This window comes from Syngnathus scovelli, chromosome 3 (genome assembly GCF_024217435.2).
Source record: "Syngnathus scovelli strain Florida chromosome 3, RoL_Ssco_1.2, whole genome shotgun sequence".
In the NCBI taxonomy this organism is placed as follows: Eukaryota; Metazoa; Chordata; class Actinopteri; order Syngnathiformes; family Syngnathidae; genus Syngnathus; species Syngnathus scovelli.
In genome coordinates, this window is record NC_090849.1 from 25,062,638 (window position 1) to 25,086,408 (window position 23,771).

Genomic DNA, 23,771 nt, shown 5'->3' on the forward strand with positions numbered 1-23,771 from the left:
GCGCTTTGGAAACCGCAGTACGGACAGCCAAGGGGGACACACTTCATAAAAGAACCCTTCCGTAATACCTGATCATTGCCGATAAATGCATATCCTTAACTTTACACCTATAAATTATAACAAGTTCACAATTTTGTAGCGTTCTAATAATTGTAATGCAACTTTAAAATCCTGCTCTGCGAGGCTCGGTGACGTCATACAGGAAGTCTTCGTGCCAGTCGGTCATCTGACCTAGCAATAAGAGCAGATCGGCCGGGCGGACGGGCGGGCTGTCGGCCAGAGGTTGGTTCATTCCCCTTTTTAATCCTTTGTGTCGGACATCAAATGTGTGCATATGCGGGCTATTCGCTGGTTTCTTTCTTTCTTTCGGCCTGCCTGTGGGTGTGGTTGTTCTCTGGCCCTTTTCGTTCAGCGAGTCGTTTCCACATAGCATTGTCATCGTGTCAGCAGTTTACACCGAATCTTAAATTGTATCCGTAAACTGTCGGAATGTAGCCAATAGAATATCTTCATTTATCACATAGGGGTGCCTACGTTCAAATCAACACGTGTCCGTTGATGCTCGTAAATCCTCTTCTACTTTTTTGCTGTTTCTTGCCTGCCTGCCTGCCTGCCTGGAACGTTGACTTGTACAAGGAACGATAGAATGGAGTGAGTGACAAACGTGTGTACAGGGCAAATGAAATTCACGAGTCAAGGTACAGCTGTGCTGTTGATCATGATGGGAGGAAGATGAAGTTCCATGCCTGCCTGTGAAAGAACTCTGCCAAACAAAGCTGCGAGTGCCGAAACTGCAATCCAGTGTGTCACGAAAGCTCCAAATTAGACACCGAGTCGTGAAAAGTGTGCTTGTGTGCCCCTTCAGATCAGATCAGATCAGATGGCGTATCCAAAGTCCCACAATCCGTTTGCAGACGACGGCGACGACGACGAAGAGCGCTTCCGGCCTACAAACAGGGCCTTGGACGATGACCATGGCGACAGCCAACTGAGCGATGCCGAGAGGAGACAGCGCTACCTCCGGCAGGAAGTGATGCGCACAGCTCAGTCCGCGGTGGACAGCAGCTACCGTTCGATCGGCCTCATCTATGAATCTGAGAAGATGGGTGTGGAAACGGCGGAGGTGGGGAGGAATATGTCACGCGAATCCCATTTGTCCGGCATGAGGAAGCGAGTCATCCTAACACTCAAATCCTTGTTGTTGTTTGTGTAGGAGCTGATGCGTCAGGGGGAAGTTCTAAAAAGGACAGATCAAATGTTGGACAATATGGATGAGGACATGAAGACCAGTCAGAAGCACATCAATAGCATCAAGAGTGTTTGGGGCGGCTTGGTCAGTTACTTCAAGGGCAAACCTGAACAGCCCAAACCTGCGCCAGAGGAGCCCAAGGCCTACGAGGCCAATGACAGGTGAAGCCCGAGGGCAGGCTTCCTAAAAGAATGCTTTTCTTATCGCATGCCTTCAAACCACAGTTCTGTAGAACACATGCTAATCAGCCCTGGTCCAAGCCCAAAAGCACAACAAATGGGACACTATCTTGACAATGGCAGGACTTGTCCACTCATGCATTTCAAGTCAGGGCAGTGCCCCCCGCTTCTGCCTTCATGTCTAACGTGTCATTTATTGACAAGTTGCTCTTTTCCTCAGGTTACAGAATGCCTTGGCCACTAGCAAAGGGCAAGAAGACAAATACCAAGCCAGTCATCCCAACCTGAGAAAGCTGCAGACAGGAGGTACACCGCGACGTACGTGTAATATACTACAACCTGAGGTGTGCTCTGACGTCTGCTTTTTTTTTTTTTTTTTTTTTAAGGGTTTGGAGCCACGGCATCGGTAGACGGCGGCTCCGCCTCACAAAGTGCACCCCCTCAGAACAGACACCTTCAACAAGCTCACCAGACCTTGGACAACAATTTAGGTAAATTCATAAGACATCTACAGTGAGCTTCCGTTCATTGTGGGAGTTATTTACCAGTATCAAATGTATTCATAAAAAAAAAATAGCGAACTTTATCTCAACTCAAGCTTGATCTATACAAATGTACTTGTTTTCACCTTGTCTAGATGAAATGGCAAACGGCTTGAGCCGCCTCAAGAACCTCGGGTTGGGTCTGCAATCTGAGATTGACAGCCAGGAAGACTCCATCGATTCTCTGCTCAACAAAGTGGACAAGATGGACACCAAGATCAACAGCACAAACCAGCAGATTAAAAGGCTCAAATAAAACAAACTCTTTGGACTTCAGACCTCACTGACATCTTACAAGTCATCACTTGATTTTCCATCCTGTCCCAATGAAGAATAAACTCGCACGTTCTTTTTTGCATATTCATTTTGTTTATTATGTCCCATCTTAGTCTATTTGACTTGTGTCCATTACAGGGAAGACTGTTTGGATTTGTAAGTGGTCTTCTCCATCAGTCTATACACATGCATCTCTACACATTCGATTTTTGTGTGACAATTCAGTTCAAAAATTGAAACCCAGACATTTCCGACAAACGTCTATCATAATTAGACTGAATGAAATGAAGCCTTAAGCTAGCAAAAAGCCCCAAACCACCATCTTGAGAACAGTCACTAGGATTTTGATGTTGAAATGATGTCCAAATTGGTTGGCGAAAAGAATCACTTTTTGCTCAAACTACTGAAATAAATGAACTTTTCTTTGATCATCCTCTTTATGGAGACGTGGCTGTGCCTCCAAACAATGTGTATAAAAAGATGTTGCCTTACAATTTATACAGATAACTGTTGTCTCTTGTTCTTTCTCATGTCAAGGAGCTCAACAGCAGGCAGCTGGACTTGGTCTTTTATTTCTTACTGAGCCTGTTGTGCATTGATTGTTTAGATAAATTGGAATGTTTGAGAATGATAAGGATAAATGTTACGGCGAGCCAACTGGAATCATTTGACGATTACATGGAATAAAGTTGAAGAAATATTCCCCGAATCATCCATTTGATTTTTTTTTTTTGTAAACATGGAGCAGCGGCGTTAAACCACCACTAGGTGGGGGCTGCTTCGAACGTTTGGCCTGGTATTCCTTATCAAGTGCTCTACTGAGAGCCTAACCCTGAAAACGTGAATAACCAGCAAGTAGGCATGTTTTCTGCAAACAATCCTTTATTGCAGCCGAGCGGTACAACTGCTCAGTCATGGTTCAAGAGTGTCGTCCATTGGCATGACGGGATCAAATAGTCATGTGTGTGACTGGCAACATCATTTATGAAAGTCCACAAAACGATATATTTGACAGGAAAATACCTACGTACTGAGTAGTGCTCAAAAAATGGCCATGACCAAGGTCCCACTGTAATCTAGATGAGTTGGCAAAAATAATAGCACCAGCTGTGAGCATATCCCTTGTGTCTGTCTGTCTGTCTGTGGGATTCTTAGAAACCTTTGTGGCTGCTGGATAAGGTGACATTAGGCAGGAAAATGACCTACTGTAGTGTGGCTGACTTGAAGAGAAGCAAACAGTTATAAACAGTGATCATGTCAAAGTGCTCATCATAGATTGATTGTCATTAAGACTGGAGTGGGACAGTACTGGCAGATGATATGACAAAAAGGAATCCACCAATGAATTTGAATCCCCCTGTGAGGGGCAGCTACATCAAGACAAAAATCAACTAAAACGTCATACACAAGTGGAAAGTGGGGGATTCTAAAAACACACTTGCATAGGGCGACAGACAGCAAGCACGGTGCGGAGTGTGCGTTTACTCGTCTGATTTCATCTTGATCTGCGCCTGCATCTTAGCGATCATCTCTTGCATGCGTCGCAGCTAAAAGAAAATCAGAGAAGAGCAAAAAAACGATGACGGCAGGACATTTGGAAAAATACTGGCGTCAAAGCTCCGGGGCTATCTGCTGCCATCTTGTGAGCAGAAAGGAGAACAACACGCTGAATTTCTTTTGCACCGGATTGGTTTGAAATCGTGGTGGAAATTTGAGATGGTTCATTCATTGGAAAAAGTCTTTCTTAGGCTTGCTCACGTGACGTTCACTCTTATTTTTGGGATGCATTTCGCACAAACCACAAACTAACATTGCATTTCAAGAGGGCCATTGTTTCAAATGGAGGTCATTCCCATCATAAAAGTGGGCCAGGACATCCGGACAGGAAGTGAGGTCACATACACTTGCCCGACGTATACAATATTGTTTGCGAGCAACTCTGATTGCTGCCCTCTGGTCAAGATGGTAAGATTGTAACACACACACACACACACACACACACACACACTCAGGATCATTAGGAAGCTTGCCATTGCCAAACGTTGGCCGCATGGGTATAAACAAGACATACACTGAATAGTAACGTGTTTGTGTGCGTGCGTGCGTGCGTGCGTACCTCGGCCTCCTTCTGTAGCAGTATCTGGTCTTTATCCATCACGTCCTCATCCACAGCTCTACAGGGAAGCAAAGAGCAGCCCAGGATTAAAGGCGCAAGTGAGCAGCTCGTCTGCGTGTTGTTCCCCAACATCATAGCGTCTTACCTTCCAGCTCTCTTCAGCCTCTCTGAGCGGAAGTTCTCGTAATGCAGATCCTGAGTGACCTCCTGCAGGTCTTGCATGTGCGTCCTGCAACCAGCACAGCAGCACGCGAGCGAGCGATGAGGTCTTTCGGCTCTCGGGGCGAAGGAAATAAGAGCTCCAATTTCGGAAGTGGCCGGAAGGAAGGACTCACACCAGCATGGTGCGCAGCTTGAGGAAGTCGTTGTGCTCAGGGTTCTCCACCTCCACGACCCCCCACGGGTACAGGCGACCGCGGATCTTCTTGTCCTTCACCTCAATCAGCTGATTGGAGCCAATCACGGCAAAGGGAATGCTGGCCTGAGTGGAGATGACGCATCTCAGAGAATGACCAGCAAAGTAAACATTGGACAGAAATGATTCACGTCCTGAGCACGTTGCCTTCAGGAAGTCCACGAGCTTCAGCTGAAGGTCAACTTTATCACCAGCAGGTGGAGACAGACACAGTTACAACCTTCAGGACTCTGGTCTGCTCCTTGAACTCCTCATCCTCGTCCGAGTCGGCGTCAGGTAGCTGATAGATTCGAATTCCGTGCTCGGCGATCTCATCCAGGATCTAAAATGCAGAAGGAGGGCGAGGCGGCCGGCCCGGGTCATGACCACTTTGCAAACACTCCCTTTTCTCCAGTCAGATGTGGAAACCCAAAAAATGTTTCATTAAAGTAATACTCCAAGGATCACCTACACGTATCCACACTCAAACAAAGGTCTTTGTTTCAAGGCCGCTGGCGCGGGCGGGCGGGCGGGTGCTGGAAATGCAGCTGCGTTTGACAGCCATAAAGTGAGAAGAAGGTGGGCGGGATGAGCGGAAGGCACGTATTGGAGTTGTTGCAGCAACACACAAGTCCCGCGGAGGACACGGAAAGGGGGTGGAAGGTGAAAATTAAGACGCCCGTCTGTGTGTGCGTGCGTGCGTGCGTGCGCGTCTCAGCGTCAACTTCTCTGGCCGTCTTTCATTGAAAGGCTGCCGAGACCTACTGGAACAAAGGCCCTGCCTGGCTTTCTTTCCCCTGACCATGGGACACATGTCAGTATTTATTATTCTAAACATCAAGGCACCATTTGTCTTTTGTATTCCCGTAGCGTACTGTATTGTTACGTAAGGGAGCCAAGAAACGTCAAGCGGCCGGCCTTGTTTTCTTGACTTTTGGGGCCGCTTTCATGTCGGGAGGGAGAGCGGGAGGCGGGTGAGTCAGTCGGTCGGTCGGTCGGTCGGTCGGCTCCGATCCCGGGAAGTGACAGCTCCTGTTTGCACACTTGTTATGGCTAAACTTTGTTTTCTCAGCCAGGCATATGTGCATGCGTGCATGTTCAGGTATTGTTGTGCTGCAGATGTAAAAACAAACGTGACACAAGAGAGGGGCTTCTTCTCGACGCCTCCAAAACGCCACTTTGGTTCAAGCAGAAAGTGGGCACTTTTGCGCGCTCGCTGAGAAAATAAACTCGCTCCACACAATGGCAGGAAACAAACAGCAAACGTACAGTGGAGGCTGATCTCATTGGATTCATTAGTGCTCTTATCTTCATTTCTAGAGAGCATTTGAGTCCAAACAATTTCTTACCAATGGCTTTCTTTTCTCAGTGGCAGCCGACGTAAAAAACATTTGGGCATGAAGCTGTGCCAAGTCTGCCACCCAGTATTCCAAGCTAGCTAGTAACACACACACACACACGCACGCACGCACGCACTGATAAGAATCATAGAGTCAATTCAATGTTTGGAAAAAACTTTTTTTCAACAAATTCATCATGCCCATTTCCTCTTGATAAAACACGTTGCCACAACAAAAGATAAGAAATGGGCTCTCGTCACTATTGCCGCTTTCTTGCCCACTGTCAAAAGCGGGAAGGAGCAGGTCAACATTTACACCGCCGTAACCGTCACCAATCGGAGGAGACGGACTCTCCCTTGATTGACTGCAGCAAAGCGCAAGAGCTTAAGACCTGATGATGAAGTCTTTCGGGATCCCCAACAATGCTCGATGTGCTTGTTTACAGGATGACCGTATGTACGTGTACGTGCTGAGCAACTCAACCGCTAACTCCAATCTCCAACAGGTGCCACAATCACGGCCGGCTGGCCTGCCTGCCTGCCTGGCTGCCTGCCTGCCTGCCTGCCTACCGGCCGGCCAGCCTTCCTTCCTCCAAATCTGTGTTGACTTGGCTTAATCCCTCTTGCTCTTGCTCTTGCTCTCGCTCTGGCTTCAGCGCGCTACTCCCCTCCTGGTCATTTTGTATTTTTGTTGGCAGCGGGAGCCACGGTGATTTTGTGACCATCCTCCGAGACTTTACTCCGACCTGTTGTGCTTGGCTGCGCAACTCCGCTCAGTGTCGTTAAGACGGCCAACAATGTGCCCCTCGAGAGCCCAGCGCAATATTAATTAGAAAAGGAAGCCTGAGCTTCTGGTTAACGCTGGACCTTTAATATCAAGCATTGTTTCTGGAAAAAATATCCAGGAGACATATTCGGGTGGAGGGAGCCTGATGCCATTTTATGTCCACGTAGTCCAATTCCAGTAAGATGAAGCCAAACAATAGCTTAGCGACTCACTAAACATACAAGCAGAAATGCCAAGTCATCATTAAAGCAATCGACGCTGCAGAAAGAATCCGATTTCTTTCTCCAAAACACCCCTCGCACCTTCCGTGTTGACAACACGACAAAGGAAAGAGAGCGACACTGGCCGCGACTGTAATAAACAGTGACGTATTTGAAATCACAGTTGTTGAAGAGAGGACAGAGGCGGAGGCGGAGGCGAGCATCCTGCCTGCCTGCCTGCCTGCCTGCCTGCCTGCATGCATGGCTGCATGGCTGCCCACCTGGCCTATCGTTGGGAAACAATACTTGGAAGTAGAAAAATGCGCTCAGAGGGAGGGAGGAAAAGAAATCGCTGCGACCGAGGGAATCCAAGCAGAAAAAAAAAGACAGAGAGCACATGAAGAGGTCCATCAAGAAAAGTCCATCAGAAAAGCTCTCCAGCTGCACTTGCGCCTGAGGAATGAATGCGCACCGCAAAAGAGCAAGAAAAACAGCAAGAGCGACTACAAGTAACATTTGCGTAACCTCCCAGCTTCTGCGGAACATGAACTTTATTAGCATGTCGCGTCATGCGTGATAAAAATCAACTTTTGAGAGCGGATACGGAGGTCAGCAGAGGGAAATGATTGTCTTCAAGCTGGAGACTCATGTGTCAATACAGGTCAACTTCAAACAGAGATAAGGACACTGGAAAAACAAGAGAAAGAATGGGATATTTTCACAGGAATCACATTTCAGAGACATTTATACTGCTGGGGAAACAATTGGAAGAAGAAAAGCATCAGTCCACAAAATGTTTGCACTCTGAAAGGATCCATTTACGGCGCAAAGTTCTCGTGGCTCGAATGAAACCATCACGATCGTTATCAACCCCCCTCCATGACCGGACATTGCCGCGTGTCTTTGGTGTTGGGAAAGCACTTAAGTGAATATTTTTGTCCGTTCCAAAGTCAAGTTAAAGCAATTCCAAACTGTCCTGGGATGCACAAAAAGTGTGTGTGTGTGTGTGTGTCTGTCTGTCTGTAAGCAGGAAAACAACGATCAAGCAAACTTGCGTTCCCTTCCCGCCGACAAAGGGTCCTCAACAATACCTGCTGATGAACAAGAGGCACCATCTCACTCCCCCGATCTCATGTGATCTGGCGTGAGTGGAAAAACAGTGGCGGGCAGGAGGGAGGGAGGGAGGGAGGGAGGATTTTTGTGCAAGTCTCGCTCCTTGGCTCCCTCCCACCTGAGTGAGTGGCACAGTAAGAAACAATAGGATTAAAGACACACATTCCAGATAGATCCCATCAGGGTCTGAAGGACAGCTCAGACTGGAACAGACCGGACCAGAACAGCTGGATTTGTTCTCATGGGAAATAACGTCCGTCCGTCCGTCCATGTGTCGCGTGACTTTGGACGTCCCTCCCATTGTCTTGCCGAGACCACCCATTTTGTCATCTTGTGTTTGAGGAGGGCATCTTTGGAAAGGGGAACAAACATGCATTTGACACCGAATCAAACGGCCACCTAAAGAGACGAAGACCAAAAGTGTGGCCCGCCAGCAGATCATCGTGTGCTAAAGAGCAGCTTGCCCGCCCGATGAGGACAAGTGCACGTTTATTGTTTGAAATGGACGACATCGCCTGAAAAAAGAAATAGATCTGCCAATGGCTTTCAAACGGTGGCAGGAAAGAGAGCCGCGCACGCACACACACACACACACACGCAGCTTGATATTGGGTTTGAAGAAAACACAATCAGCCGGGACTAAAAATGGTGTCCTTGCAGGAGGGGGCGGGGGGCGTAGGAAAAAAAAAAAAAAAAAACTCTTGAATTTGTTCACACAGCAGCGCATGCTCCACTGCTTTGGGGAGACGACATTGAGGCAGACAATGAGGGGAAAACTGTGACTGCGCCCCGGCCAGAGTTGAAATACAGCAGCTGAGTGGACAAATGTGTGTGTGTGTGTGTGTGTGTGTGTGTGTGTGTGTGGGGTCAAGTCCAGCGTGAGAGGAAAAGAGCCAGCCGGTGCAATAAGGATGGGGGGGGGGGGGGGGGGGGGGGGGCAAAAAAGGTGGCTGAGAGGGGATGAGGACGTGGAACGGGAAAAGCCAGGACACAGGAAACAGAAGGGAGCCCAGAGGACAAGTGCCAAAACACGTGATTAGCCAGCCCGCTCTCGCATGCCAAACTCGTCGTAGATATACGGCCGAAATCCAACACCCTGGATTGTGAAAGGATGGAGCCCTCCTAAATGGTGAAAAGCTATCAAACATCTGCTACAGTCTTGCAAATTCATCTTTCAGCCTTTGCGTTGGAAGCGCCTCACATTGTTTCTTCCGAGCAATGGCAGAAACAAACTCCCTGACTTTCTCCTGACAACTGATGAATACAGACATTGAATGAGCCTTTTTCCCGGCTTTCCTGGATGAGCTATCAATTGGACGGATGCACTTGAAGCTGAAAGATTTCACCTTGACGAGATCGCGCCCACTCTTAAAAGATTGCGCACAAGATGATCAAGATCCCATCAAAGGCAGATGTGCTTGAGACGGCAACAAAAACAAAGGCCTCAGCCTAAGCCAGCAAGCAGCCGGCCAGCCAGCCAGCCGGGCAGGCAGGCAGGCAGGCAGGCAGGCCCACACAGGATATGAGTCTTAAGGCCCCAGACTGAGAAAGAGGATCAGCCGTTCCCCTCTGGGCAATTTTCGAGCGGGAGGAAATTGCCATTGGGGAGGGAAAGAAAGCAAAAGGTAGAAGAGCGGCAAACAAGTGGAGAAAGAAACAATCGATAGAGGGGGGGGGGGAAAGAAAACATTTACTACCAAAGTACATTTTCTTTGTCCGAGCTGCTGGCAGCCACGGGCTAGGTCGTGACACATTGCAGGAAATGTAGATTGTTCTGTACAAGCTGTTTCCCGTGGCTTTAACAAGAAAACGCGCATACGGCTAACGGGGCTCTCCTTTAAAAACATCGACTGTGGACCAAATTCTCCAGGTTATGCATCACCCTGGACATTATGACAGGATGCACGCGTGTACCCACCAGAACCACTTCAGCTAATCTGATCCAAGCAACAAAATGCAACTTGAAAACATTCTTATGGCCATGACTTGTCTTCTCGAGAGAGAGCACCAATTTGTTTTGGAAGTACGTATATCAATTGCCCCCCCCCATCAGTCCAACGATAGCAATCCCCTGTTGCACAATGAAATCCTTTCACAATTGGGAGGAAGATTTCTCAAAAGTCTACAAACAATGGTTTACGCAGTGTCCTCCAAAACGCCTGCCTGGCAAAACAAAATCACCAGCGAGGAAGAAAAACAGCGCAACTGGAACATTTGTTCTCTTTATAAAAGCAAAAAAGCAGCGGAATGGGCTGCAGCGACTTTGCAAACTTGTAAACACATGGACAGGACAGCTTACACTGCAGTGAGACATCTGCACACGCTGCTGCCCATTTCACAACTGTGAGATTGGTGCCAAACCAACGGACGGGATGGATGACCTGCCTGGCTGCCTGCCTGCCTGCCTGCGTGGCTGCCTGCCTGCCTGCCTGCGTGGCTGCCTGCCTGCCTGCGTGGCTGCCTGCCTGCCTGCGTGGCTGCCTGCCTGCCTGCGTGGCTGCCTGCCTGCCTGCGTGGCTGCCTGCCTGCCTGCGTGGCTGCCTGCCTGCCTGCGTGGCTGCCTGCCTGCCTGCGTGGCTGCCTGCCTGCCTGCGTGGCTGCCTGCCTGCCTGCGTGGCTGCCTGCCTGCCTGCGTGGCTGCCTGCCTGCCTGCGTGGCTGCCTGCCTGCCTGCGTGGCTGCCTGCCTGCCTGCGTGGCTGCCTGCCTGCCTGCGTGGCTGCCTGCCTGCCTGCGTGGCTGCCTGCCTGCCTGCGTGGCTGCCTGCCTGCCTGCGTGGCTGCCTGCCTGCCTGCGTGGCTGCCTGCCTGCCTGCGTGGCTGCCTGCCTGCCTGCGTGGCTGCCTGCCTGCCTGCGTGGCTGCCTGCCTGCCTGCGTGGCTGCCTGCCTGCCCGCCCGCCCGCCCGTGTTGACACGTACAGCAAATGGCCACAAGTTACAGGAAGTTGCAACAGCCAATATGCATCAGGAGATTTGTCACCCCACCTCTAACAATGTCTTTTCCAGGAACCGCCGGAGAAAAAAAAAAAAAAAAAAAGACTCTTTTGTCATTGACAGCCAGTATGTGTCAATACTTGCATGTGATACGCTTTCGTAAGTTTAGGACCGAGGTCAGCTGCGACAGGAAACCAAAGTTGACCGCAGGAAGCGTCGGCCGCAACACAAAGCCACGCCACCCGACAAAGTACACCCCACTTGACGACAATTGCAAAGGGACAATGGAGGAATTGCACATTTGATGTGAGAACCGCTCACACGTCCACGCAAACTATGACAGCCAGCCCTCGGCCGGCGCAGCATTGCTAAACGGAAAGCCATTCAAAAATGATGAGCTTTGAGTCCGAAACAATCAACACAATCAAATGTTGAGGCTACAATCCAATCGAGCTCACCAAATGCCTCCGCCTGAGTGATTTTCAAGCAAATTTCCTGCAAAAGTCAATCGACTCCTTTGAGCCTGCCTGCCTGCCTGCCAGAGCACCGGCCGGCTCCAGAGCCTGAATGAGGCGCAGGAGGGGAGCTCTGAGCTTTCTAAAGGTAGCCGGCCGCTCCAATTAAAAAGGCCCCAGGTTGATATAGTTATTTACTAGCGCAATCAAGGGCAGGAAAAGCCTGCCGTCAGCCGTGACGTACGTGTTGTCCTTCCAGCTATCGTCAGCAGGAAACTCGGGAGCGTGCTCCAAAAGGAAGCACCGAGTGGATGAAATGAGCTCATCTACGTGGCAAACGGCCTTAGGCCGATATTGTTCTCAAAACACCATATCCACGTCCCCTTATTTAGTCCGAGACCGCCACCTTACCCGTCTCTTCAGGCGATCCCTCTCCTTCAGCGTCAGCGTGTCGGCCTTAGCGATGACGGGGACGATGTTCACTTTGCTGTGGATGGCTTTCATGAACTCCACGTCCAAAGGCTTGAGACTAAGGGGAAGACCGTGCCAATGTGAGCAAAAGAGCCAGAATGATGGCTTTGGTCTCAAATCAAAACAAGAGCAAAGCAACAAAGGGCCACTTACCCGTGTCCAAAAGGCGAGATGAAGTAGAAGCAGCAGTGCACGCGGTTGTCCACTATGTGGCGGCGGTTGAGGCCGCTCTCGTCGTGGAGGTAGCGCTCAAACTGGTTGTCGATGTACTGGATGATGGTCTTGAAGCTTTGCAAAAGAGAAGTGAGTGAGCAGCTGCAGATGCCCAAACCTGAAACTGCGTGTCTTGGTGCAGGATGATGAAAGATGATGAACGTTTTTCCCACGAGAACAATCTCAAAGTCAATCGGCAGTCCCGGACAGATTGCGCTCGACCTCGGAAGCTTCCACGCGAGCCATTTACAACAGGGCGTATCCTGTCATTAAGAAGGATAACTTTTGCCACATTGAAAACGATGACTGGCCCGATAACGCTTTTGTTGGACGCAACGTGTTGGTGTGAGGGAGGGAGGGAGGGAGGGAGGGAGGGAGGGAGGGAGGGAGGGAGAAAGGAGTCAAGGATGAAACTTGAGGACGGGAGGGAAGAAGAAGAAGAAGAAAAGTTTTCTCTCCCTCCCTCCCTCCAAGGCAAACAAAAAGAAAGACACACCAGTCCTGGCTGTTGATGGCGTCGCCGTAGCCCGGCGTGTCCACCACGGTGAGGCGGAGCTTCACTCCCCGCTCTTCGATCTCCACCGTGGACGCCTCGATCTGCACCGTCCTCTCGATCTTTTCTGCCAAGCGGGGGAAAGAGCGAGCGAGCGCTTGACAAAGACGGCCGCTCTCATCATATTTGTCATTTCCACCAGGGGTCGTGTGGTGCTTTTGGTCATATCCAAAGTTTGGACAGAATGAGGGTGGGGGCCATTCCCAGCATTCCTGCTGAAATGGTGCTCAGCTGGAGACGGTGGAGCAGACATGCTGCTATTATTACAGTTTACCTGCGGCGCCAGGAATGTAGCGTTCAGGGTAGAGATCGGTGAGGAACAAGCTGTTGATAAGTGTGGATTTGCCCAAACCCGTCTCCCCTGAAAACAAAGTGACGCCATGAGCGAGCGAGCGAGCCTGGGGGAGGACATTGAAAGCGCTTCAATGGCGACGACACCCACCTACAACCATCAGGGTGAATTCAAAGCCCTTTTTCACCGACTTTCGGTGCACTTGGTTGGGGAGGTTCGCAAAGCCGACGTAACTCGACATTGCTGATGCGTACGCCGGAGGAGGCCCCGAAAAACCTGCAGTGCAAGACAAGAGAAGACGTTCAATCCATCCGATGGTTACCCTCATACACACGATGAGATGATCATGGCTGTATCGTGCTTGTTTGTGCCCTTCAAGCTGGAAGACTTTTCCTCTCTCCTTGGAATCTTTGTCCATTCACGCAGAAGAACAACGATGAGGTCAAAGATCACCGATGCGGAAAAGGACCCGCTGGCTCACGGGCCGAGCTCTGTGCTTTCCAACAAAGTCGTGAAAATGTCTGCTATGGAATGGGATTTCGCACATTGATTTCATATCCCATTTATCGCAAGTAGGAAGCGTGACAACATGACAAGCCAGCTTTCTTTCAGCAAAGTCTGAAGATCACACTCTCGATATGACCGCGTTTTGGTACGAAAGAGCTCCCCGGGCGGCAAATTTCTTCCGAGAGCTCCGTTAAACGGTCGTCGTCTCCCGGCAAGATAAATTAGCCCCGGAACCAGCGAGCGGGAAGAACAGGCTGGCTGCATTTTATCATCAACACACTGGGCGCCCCTTGACGTGTGGCGCGTGATAGATAAGGAGGCAGGCAGGCAGGCAGGCACAAGGAGGCAGACGGCTAGTGCGTGCGTGCGTGCGTGCACTCACGGCGGCGGCGGCGGCGTGGGAACCTTAGCTGACCTTTCTCCACCGGCATGTGACACATTGGTGGGTCAGTCGGTCGGTGGTCACTCGGTGGGCACATTTCACACGCTTGAACTGAATTAGACGGTGGCATCGACATGATAGTGAGCGAGCGAGCGAGCGAGCGGACTGACTGTCTATCTATCTATCTATCAAAGTGACAATGCGCTTTGGGTACAGCGGCTTGTTTATTTGTCCGCTTCCCAAAAGTCTTCCTTTCAACGTTGACATGACAACATTAACCTCAGTCTCGGTACTGCGACCTTTCAGCACCGATTCGTGCCAAAGTGGGAACGTGACATTCGCAGCTTTGGGTAAAGGAAATACTAGGAGATGATTGTCCTTCCATTTCTATACTGACTTGCACAATTGGGAACAGGAGCAAGAGTATTACACAGATGCCAATGAATCGTTGTTCAAATGGTTAGAAAGAAGATTTTCTTCTGAACAAACGCTCTGGTCACAACAGGGCAAACAAGCAGGAGTTCAAAAATGGCCATTTCATCAGCTGAAGCCAGACATGTGGAGCTAAATGAAAGAATGCCACCTTCGGGGAAGTTGCCCCCTGTAAAATGCTTTGACAGTATTTTTCTGAGGCACCAAAGCTCGAATGGAGAGATTTGAATAAACACCAGAGTAGTCGTTATTTTACGTCTTTTATCTGGCAACACATCATGGGAACCCTGCGGATACTTCATTAAACAAACACTCCAAAGAAATGTTTGGAACAGGTACTTGATGACAGACAGGGGTTAGAAATAATGACTTTGTGCAGGGGGGGGGGGGGGGGGGTCTAGCTCAGTGGTGGGCAAAAGTAATAAAGACACCATATGAGTCCGTAAGCCGCGCTTTAGGCGACACGTGAAAATATGAGCGTGGAAGGCAGGAAAAGGTTCCACAATAGGCGGGATGGGAAAACCTTTCAAGCATTTCGATCGTGAGCCGCCGGGCGTCTTCGCAACACAAACACTTCCAAAGACCGCAACAAGTCATATGTTGACGCTGCTGCGGCTGCGTCCAAGGAGCCAATCTCCCAGATGATATTGCGTCGCCGCAAACACCTGCTGGACATTGTTGCTTGTTTGCTTGCTGGAAAATTCCTTCTTAGAATAGAAATGGATTCTTGGCTTCTGCAGCCCATCGGAGGCGGAACAAACCGTTCCGTGCTCAACTATGTCACACACATCTGTTGAAGGAAATATGCACGCCGTTGCGTCGGTTCACTCCCCAAGCGGCTTGTTGAAAGCAGTTCATGTTCAACTCGTTTAATATTTATGGTGGCAAATCCGAGAAAATCTGCGCTATGACAGACAGACAGACACGTGCGGGGAGGGGAGGGGAGGGGGATCGGCATTCTTGCCGCTGATACAGCGCCACATCTGCACTTGGATTTTGGTCCGCGCTTTCTCACCTTTTCAAAATGGCTATGGGGGAAACCTCACTGTCATTTGTGTCTTTTCAAAGCACTTCACGGGGCTCCAAAGAACAAGCCAGTCCTCTCGCTTCGTGTACGACTTGGATCGGTGTAGAACGGGAGAGAAAAGTGCCTCGACGCAAATCCGGCAAAAAGGGATTTAAAGACGTTTGTGTTTGTCGTTTCCAGATATTGTCCACACGCAGCATTGTACCGCGTGGTTTGGTTTGAGGTGAGGACTTTGTTTTCTTTTCTAGCAGACAATGCAATGAATAGAAATAGAACGGGTGAAATCTTGTGCTGAATTCAAATCAAACTTATGCAACAAGAGGACTCATTATCTCAGGAGTAACATGAATCATGTTGTTTTGCCATTCACAGCACAGACAAGGGCCAGCCGCCCGGCCGGCCGGCCGGGCCTTCCCTTCCCTTCCCTTCCCTTCCCTTCCCTGCGTAGCTGGTAATGTCGAGCAGATGTCTTACTTGGCGCTCCTGGGCCGCTGCTTACCGTTTAGGTCGCGGGAAGGAGAAAGGTCAGAGAAGGGTGAAGGAGCTCAGCTCAGCTCTGCTCAGTGCCAAGACTCACTCCATCGTTTGCTACATTGTGGCCCCGCCCCGCCCCTCCCCGCCCTGCCCTGGTGATGGCGCACCCACCGACCCAGCGTCAACAGCTAAATTGTTGCCTAAAAAATGCCAGCTGACAGCGAGAATTTGCACCAAGTGAAAGAAAGCGCAAGTCCAGATGGATGATAATTCCTCAATAGTGGCCCTCCGCCACATTTGGGACAATGAAAATACACAATTGTTTCCCCCCCTCTCCATTATTGTAGCGGAAGACATTTACATTTGCGCCACTTTACAATCAAAGGTCACGGCTTAATCGAGACGTTTGAAGGCAAGAATGTTACACAAGAGGGGATTTGCGGCTGACGTGTGAAAGTCGATGATTTGAATGGCTTGTAGATTAAGCTTTTATGCCGTCCTGATTTAGGAGCACAATGGAGCGAGTGGCCGCTGTGGACGCACAAAGCGGCCGGCGGGACAATGGCATGAGAGAAATGAGCTCGGTGGAAGCCAAACCAGACCTTGGCGCCTTACAGCCAGGGCACTCATATTCCATGCCCTACGCCATGACTTGAGAGGTAGTAGCGCATGTGCCTGAAAGTTGCCAGCTTGAATCCTCGGGCCTTTCTATGCGCTGTTTTGCCCAGCGGGCGCGCCATCTCGCTCTCAAAAGCAGAGAGCTCTCCCATCCAGCTCATGAGCAACTAAGCACTTGAGAAAATGGGTCAGCACTCACCAAGTCCAGTCCGTCCACAGATTTACTTGAAAATATGGAAAGTTGAAGAGATAAGGCCGCTGGTTTGTTTGTATCATTGCTACAATCTGATTTGTTTGACAAAATTGTCGCAGCAAGTGTTTACTGAGAAAAACAACAATTCTCAAAGAGTCACCTATGTGGAGATGAGCCGAGTTTGATGTTGTTGCTTCAGGGAGTCCGATTTCTACACGCACGCACGCACGCACGCACGCATTTTGCCATCGTTGTATTGACTGCTACTTTTACAGAGATGTTGGAAAAGTTTTGATAAAGTAGCTCCTGTGACGGCTTAGCGCAATGATGTTGTCATCTTAATTCATGGTAAAACTGTATAATAATACATTATTATTGACTTAACAAGTTTTGAAAGGCTTGATGTGAGGCGATATAGAAAGCTGCAGAGGAACATGGCTGGAACAAACAATGAAATGAAAATATTTGTTAAGAAATGTTTGATTAGCTATGCAGCAGATGTCACATTTGAAATGTAAATCAGGTTGATTTAATTGTGGCTGCTCAAATCGTGATGACAATGAAAAGGATTTTCATCGTGAGGCCCTATGATGACAATTACAGTAAGGAAACGTTTGTCCTTTTTTAAAAATACTAATTAGTGGGCTGCACCCGACCGGTCGCAAGGGAATCAAATGCAGACTAATAATGACATTGAATGATGTTAGCGTGCATATTTAAGAGGTCTTTGTTAAATAGTTGAAACCCGCCCCCCCCTCCAATCTGGGACGTTGGGAAGTCAGTCACCACACCCAATTTGTCTGTCAGACACGGACAATCGAAACAACTCAACTTTCATTATTAGCCTTCAAAATGTGTCATATTTCAACTAACTGCATTCGGAATGAGTATCTGAATCATGGAAAGTTAACGACTTTGAGTTGTTACTTTGGCTGCTGTTGTTGTCATGTTGCCAAGCCAAGTTGGACTGACTGTGAGCTAGCCTCGTGCTGGTGACTTTTTTTTTTTTTTTTTTTTTCCCCTTAACGCTTTGGCGCTAACACTTGATTAAGTAACAAAAGCTACACATTGCTGCATCCGCATTCACGCCTTACCTGAACTTTGAGATAAAGTTTGTGAACAAGAGCGTTTCGTTTGATTCCGCTGTCCCAGCCCAGGAAAGGAGACGCGGAAGTTGCTCGCTCGCTCGCTCGCTCGGAGACCGCCTTCCTTCCCTCCCTCCCTCCCCCCCCCTCCTTCGTCTCGTCCGGAGGACGCCATTCCGGCTCAGCTGCCCGGAGCCAAGCGTACAATTTTTCAATCCAACATGGCTGCCGCCGTGTCACAGTTTCTTTGACTGTCATGCACAGGTTTTCCATGAGTTAAAAAAAAAAAAAAGGGAACGAAATATTCGGCAGCATAAAATGGAATACATTTAAAATAACACATAATAGAAAGAAAGAAACTTCCAGCGAGAAAATATTTTGATATATGGAAATATATTGTATACTATGTAGGTTACGACATTATCCTGCCTCACTACCTTCAATTTGTTTTTCTTGCACAACTTTCGTTGACGATGTCGTTGCTTTTGTGTATTTCATGTCAAGCCCACTCTGGAGAAAGGGTTCAAATAAGCGAAATAGACCCAGTAATAATTACTGTCTACTATTGAAATGGAAGGGAAACAATACCATCCCAGCAGTGAAGTAAAAGCATCAATTGTGCTGAATCAAACTATTTTCAACAACGTGTCAAGGTAAAGTGAATACATTGTAATATTCTTTGGTATATTTGGTTACTTTTAAAAAGTGAACGTCGGTGGAAAGTATTTCAAGCCCATATTTCGATTAAAAAAAGTGAACGCGGATAGTATTTGATGCGCTTTGATGTCATCAAGGTTGTTCAAATTACTGACACTTGTTTTGCTTTTTCATCCTTTGTGCTTTCATCTTTGATGTCACAAATAGCCAATAAACAGGCCCACCCTAGGAGGAAATGCTTAAGTACGAGCATGTAGGCGCAAATGTAGCAATACCGCTGTACACGTGCAAAAAAAATAAAAATAAATCTCAAACTCCCTAGTGGTGCAGTCCAGTGCGTTTCCTTCATCGCGAATGATTCTAAAGTGTTCAAAGCGCGCTTGATTCAGCCTCCCAACTGGCCCGCCCTCCCATTGGTCCTCCGGGGATGCGGCTGGAGCTGATTGGAGGAAAGTTTCTACTCGGACTTTCGCACATCCCCGCCCCGCGTTAAAGGCAAAAAAAAAAAAAACAACAACCCCAAAAACATCGGTGTTTCTGCGAGTCCAGTTGTTTTCACATTCACACAAAGGAACTGAGCGCTGCCGTTGCAGAGAGAGAGAGAGAGAGAGAGAGAGAGAGAGCGAGAGCGAGAGATGCGCAAATAAGAAGGCACTAAAGAAACGCCTTTGACTTCCGAGGGAAGAGAAGCCAAGAGGAGAGCGAGAGCCAGAGCGACTTTGCCAAGTGCTTTTGGACGCGTACTTGATTGGGGGGAAAAGAAAAGCGAAGATGGTGTCGGCCGGCTTGGAGATTCTGGGACTGTCGCTGTGCGTGGTGGGCTCTCTCCTGGTGATGGTGGCGTGCGGGCTGCCCATGTGGAAGGTGACCGCGTTCATCGAGGCCAACATCGTGGTGGCGCAAACCATCTGGGACGGCCTGTGGATGTCGTGCGTGGTTCAGAGCACCGGGCAGATGCAGTGCAAGGTGCACGACTCGGTCCTGTCCCTCAGCCACGACCTCCAGGCGGCTCGGGCGCTCACCATCATCGCGTCGGTGATGGGCGTGCTGGGGCTGATGGTGGTGATCGCCGGAGCGCAGTGCACCAACTGCATTCGCAACGACTACGTCAAGGCGCGGGTGGTGAACGCCGGCGGCGTGATCTTCATCAGCAGCGGCCTCTTCGTCTTGGTGCCCCTGTGCTGGATGGCCAACAACATCATCTCGGATTTCTACAACCCGCAGGTGCCCGGCTCCAAGAAGCGAGAGATCGGCGCCGCGCTCTACATCGGCTGGGCGGCCACGGCGCTCCTATTTATCGGCGGGGCCGTGCTGTGCTGCTCCTGCCCGTCCGGCGGGAACGCGGGCTACTCGGTCAAATACGCGCCCACCAAGAGAGCCACGCCTAACGGGGACTACGACAAACGGAATTATGTGTAGCCCCGCTCGGACTTGGGCTTTGTTGGGCTTTGTTTTTTTTCTTGGTCTTTTTTTGCACCTGCCTTCCTTTATATCCTCGGCTCGTTCAATAAGCTGCATGGACCAACCACGTTTTTCCTATCATCGGGACTTTTCCCGTCTTCTTTTGGAAACCTAAAACTACATAAAAGGACTACAGTATTAGGTACAGGCTTTTTGTATTCTTTTTTGAATGATTGAGGGTTTGTTTTTTTTGTAGCGGAACTCGCGCACGCTTTGCCTGCCAATCTGTACAGTAAGTGAGAAAAAGATTGCGCTCCATGATAATGACATAAAAGAGATGTATTAGTCAGAAAACTTCCAGGACTGGGGGGTAGTTTTCAAAACCCAAACTATATGAGATTTTAATACTTTGTTCAGTGCGTGAGAGGTCTCACAGTACACAGTACCGCCTCGACTTTTGGACTCCCTAGTTTCCCCAAGATCAAATGAAGCAGTTTTGAATGACATCCAAATGGCCGAGGATGTGGATGAAGGCTGGCCTCCGGAGGGATTACTTCCAACAGGAATACTCGTAGTGGTTTGGCTTTGAAATCTATCTTTTATCATGCCAGTCCTGGAACTTTTTGGACACGCTCAAAAACTTTTGTATGGTTGACATGCTGGGATTGATGACTGCGACCTTTCTGTCTGTCTGTCTGTCTGTCTGTCTGTCTGTCTGTTATTATTCCCAGCACCTGCCGGCATGGAGCGGCGCAGGAAGTCTCATTTCTTTTCTCAACTTCCTGGAATTGTTTGCTTTCCTTGTTTGATGTAGTGATTCGTGTATAAGAAGATGCAATATTGTTTCCCTTTTTATTCCAATTAAACTCACTATACTTGTCTGGAATCTGCATCAAGTGTTTTTTTCCCCCTTTTCACTGCGTATGCCTAAAGCTCCCCCTATGCACAAAAGTATTTTGGGGGTCCATAGAAATCCAGATGACAATGGCCATTCAGCTTGAGTGGGGCTCACAATGCTCCGCAACCCCCACCGTGGTCTTTTCAGAGCGCCCGCCCGCCCGCCCGCCCGCCCGCCCGCCTGCCGCCCACCCAGCCACCCCAGGACCATCCATACACACAGCCAGTGAAAAGGCTTCAAATGAAGACTGCGGAGAAGTTGCTGGAAACGCTCTTCCCTTCCCGTAAGTCACTCCGTAGGTCAGCCGGGCCGGCCGGCGGCTCGCCACCAGAGAATCCAGACGCCAATGAGATAGATGCAAGAAAGGCGATGTGGAAATGATTGGTTTGCTCTTTGAAGTTCTAGTCAAGCGCCACCCGAGCTGGTGTTAAAAGCGTGACTGAATTCCAAAAGCTTATCCATACTTGTTGTGCTGCTCACTTAAGAGTCTTAGCGGGTCATATGCTCTCTTCAAAGTTGAAAATATGGATGGCGATGCATACAGTCGGCCAAGTGGGAGGGAGGGAGGGAGGGAGGGAGGGAGGGAGGGAGGGAGGGAGGGAGGGAGGAGAGAAGTGACTCCATAGCACAGCACGTCGGAATGGTTAGGAAAAATAATCCAATTTTTTTTCACAAATACTTTTTTTAAGATGTCTTTTTTAACAAACACAAGCACTAAATTAATAACCTGTGTTACAATAAACAAATGAACCATTAACGATGGTAATTAGTTGTGTTCATTTAATCAGTCACTGAATAAACCAAGTTGACTGCTGATGAATTCTTTTGGAAACAGTTCATCAAAGGAAGGTGGGGGGGGGGCCTTACACCGTTGTCACGGTGATGGATTTACACTTTTACAACTTCCTGTCAACACAGGTGTAAAAAGTTTAGCGCAAAAGTCACATTTTGACCTCGGAAATGGCACTTTCGGGAACAATAGCGAGTCGATGCTCGCTTACTACAAGTTTTATGGCGTTAGTGGGACGCTTAGCAGAGAATATGAATGATCACGACAAGTGACTTATTTCAGTTGAAGTGGACACATACAAACAAACCCACCAATCGGCAACAAAAAGCCATCTTGATTAAAATGGAGAGAAGAAGCTGAAGAAAACGGGAAGAACGTACACACTCTACATAAAAATGAGACCAAATGGAAAAATGAAGTGGCCAGTGACTTTTGGGACCGGCTGTCCATGAATACGAGCAGAGTGCCTACAAGTGACGGCACACTCGACAAAAAAAAAAAAAAAAAAAAAAAAAGGAGCGTTAGGTACAAGATCCACTCAGCTGCACCACAAAGACTTCCTTGCTTGGTTGGTTTTAGTCGCATTGTTAGTTCCACGGCTTTGGTCACTGCAGCGAGGCCGATGAAGCGCAGGCTGTGTGTGTGTGTGTGTGTGTGTGTGTGTGTGTGTTGGGGGGTTGTAGTTGAACACAAAAAAGGGCCTCATTCCAATGAGGAGGAAAGGAAAGGCAAGGCAAGGCAAGGCAAGGGAAGGCAAATAGGGCCAGCAACGTCACTCAATGACATTCTCCATGGCAACCGGGGAGAAGCCGCTGTTGCCACGGCTACCAGAAGCTATAGTGTGGCTTGTATGGATGGTCCCAATAAAAGCGCCAAGCGCAAAACATTCCTGCCGTGAGCTGGGCTCGCACGCATCGAGGACGCCCGGGCAGAGATTTACTTCAAGCTTGTCACAAATATATATATATAGTGAGCTATGCAACGTGTTGCCAGAGAATAACAATATGCCTCAAGATCTTTCCCTCTGAACTTGACCTCACCTAGCCCGGGGTCTCATGACACGACCTTTGCCTTCTTAAAGTGGCCTCGGGTCACTTCCCGAATGACCGAGCCAAGCTATCACGAAGAACCTACGGCTTTATGTTTGAGTCATGCTCGTCTGGATCTCGTCAGTCCCAACGCTAATTGGACCTGTACCGTCTCATGTCAAAATAGAGAAAAGTCACTTCCGCCGTGGCTCGACTGTCAAGAAATGTAGTGGTCTCATTTTGTTGATTAGGTTTTTTTTCTCCATCCTACTGTTGAATTCCTGAATGCTGCGCTGACCATTTGACGACATTGTGAGAACCAGGAGGTGCGCTCCCGACCAAAAGCTACTCGCAAATAGCAAAGCCAAGAGTCAGCAGGTGGTTGCTTTTACACGGAGGACAAATGTAGCATTGTCTGACAAGTTAAAACCCCCTATGAGGTGTTTGTCTGAGAAACAAAGGCGGGTCGGGTCGGGTCAGGTCGGGGGGGCCAAAATCCCCTTCACAGGTTCATGGTGACTCATGGCTTCAGTCACGGCCCACTAACACCGGCACTCCCTGAGCAGCGGCGGACAGTGCAACAGGAAACAGGAAGGGACGTGGGCGGGTGAGGGCCAGGGAGTGGCGCAAGAGCGCGCGTGTGTGTGTGTGTGTGTGCGTGCGTGCGCGTGCGTGCCGTGCGTCAAGCCCATTAGTCAGATTTGTCTGTTTGACCACTCCTATCGCTATTTACAAACACGCAAGTAAGCACACTGCAACCACCGGAGAGGAACTTTCACATATAGGAAGTATGTTCACTTTCATCATCCGGCCTGCTGGCCAGGCCAATGTGCGCGCGTAGCCATCTTCGACACTTTTTTAAAAAGGTGTGACTCACTCGGTGAGTGACGCTCAGGTTCGCGGCCGGCTTTCACTTTCGTCCCATTATAGTCCACTGCAAAAACGTCTGCTGATCATACGTACCAAAAAAGTAAAGAAGGGAAACATGAGTAAGGCGCATACCTGAAGCGGGAGATGGAAGACATCAATTCAAGCGTAATCTTGGTTTGTCCTAATATTTAGAAAGCCAAAGTTACATCATTTAGAGCAATCTTTAAAAAAAAAAAAAAAAACGGACAAATTTGCACAGCGGGATGATATAGGGAGGGATGCTTTTATCTCTCAAATA

General features: G+C 49.0%; 3 protein-coding genes across 4 annotated transcripts; 2 read left to right on the forward strand and 1 right to left on the reverse strand.

Moving 5' to 3' along the window:
• The first annotated feature begins 26 nt into the window (after positions 1 to 26).
• snap29 (synaptosome associated protein 29) lies at positions 27 to 2,328 on the forward strand. Of its 2 annotated transcripts, none has more exons than XM_049762771.2 (6): positions 27 to 282; positions 866 to 1,123; positions 1,214 to 1,410; positions 1,649 to 1,746; positions 1,815 to 1,919; positions 2,066 to 2,328. In XM_049762771.2, exons 2-6 carry the CDS (start codon positions 881 to 883, stop codon positions 2,224 to 2,226), a joined length of 804 nt encoding a protein of 267 aa, XP_049618728.1. In that variant the 5' UTR covers positions 27 to 282; positions 866 to 880; the 3' UTR covers positions 2,227 to 2,328. The 2 variants fall into 2 exon arrangements, with proteins under 2 accessions (XP_049618728.1, XP_068506413.1); XM_068650312.1 differs by having other exon boundaries at positions 32 to 282; positions 1,649 to 1,734.
• A 782-nt stretch (positions 2,329 to 3,110) lies between these two features.
• On the reverse strand, positions 3,111 to 17,964 carry zgc:63587 (uncharacterized protein LOC393431 homolog). Its single transcript, XM_049762756.1, has 11 exons — positions 17,839 to 17,964; positions 13,262 to 13,387; positions 13,094 to 13,180; positions 12,763 to 12,886; positions 12,207 to 12,341; positions 11,994 to 12,111; positions 4,998 to 5,099; positions 4,698 to 4,843; positions 4,508 to 4,591; positions 4,363 to 4,420; positions 3,111 to 3,793 (listed from the first exon to the last, which is right to left on the reverse strand). Exons 2-11 carry the CDS (start codon positions 13,350 to 13,352, stop codon positions 3,728 to 3,730), a joined length of 1,011 nt encoding a protein of 336 aa, XP_049618713.1. The 5' UTR covers positions 13,353 to 13,387; positions 17,839 to 17,964; the 3' UTR covers positions 3,111 to 3,727.
• Positions 17,965 to 18,996: 1,032 nt separating this feature from the next.
• cldn5a (claudin 5a) lies at positions 18,997 to 20,773 on the forward strand. Its single transcript, XM_049762785.2, has one exon. It carries the CDS (start codon positions 19,258 to 19,260, stop codon positions 19,903 to 19,905), a length of 648 nt encoding a protein of 215 aa, XP_049618742.1. The 5' UTR covers positions 18,997 to 19,257; the 3' UTR covers positions 19,906 to 20,773.
• The last annotated feature ends 2,998 nt before the right edge of the window (positions 20,774 to 23,771 follow it).

Coding starts and splice junctions, on each gene's coding strand:
- snap29 (XM_049762771.2), top strand. CDS start 881: ATGGCGTATCCAAAGTCCCACAATCCGTTTGCAGACGACGGCGACGAC. Junction 1,411..1,648: donor GCCTACGAGGCCAATGACAG/GTGAAGCCCGAG, acceptor TCTTTTCCTCAG/GTTACAGAATGCCTTGGCCA. Junction 1,920..2,065: donor GACCTTGGACAACAATTTAG/GTAAATTCATAA, acceptor CACCTTGTCTAG/ATGAAATGGCAAACGGCTTG.
- zgc:63587 (XM_049762756.1), bottom strand. CDS start 13,352: ATGTCGAGTTACGTCGGCTTTGCGAACCTCCCCAACCAAGTGCACCGA. Junction 13,181..13,261: donor ATTCACCCTGATGGTTGTAG/GTGGGTGTCGTC, acceptor CTTTGTTTTCAG/GGGAGACGGGTTTGGGCAAA. Junction 12,112..12,206: donor ATCTCGCCTTTTGGACACGG/GTAAGTGGCCCT, acceptor TCTTCCCCTTAG/TCTCAAGCCTTTGGACGTGG.
- cldn5a (XM_049762785.2), top strand. CDS start 19,258: ATGGTGTCGGCCGGCTTGGAGATTCTGGGACTGTCGCTGTGCGTGGTG.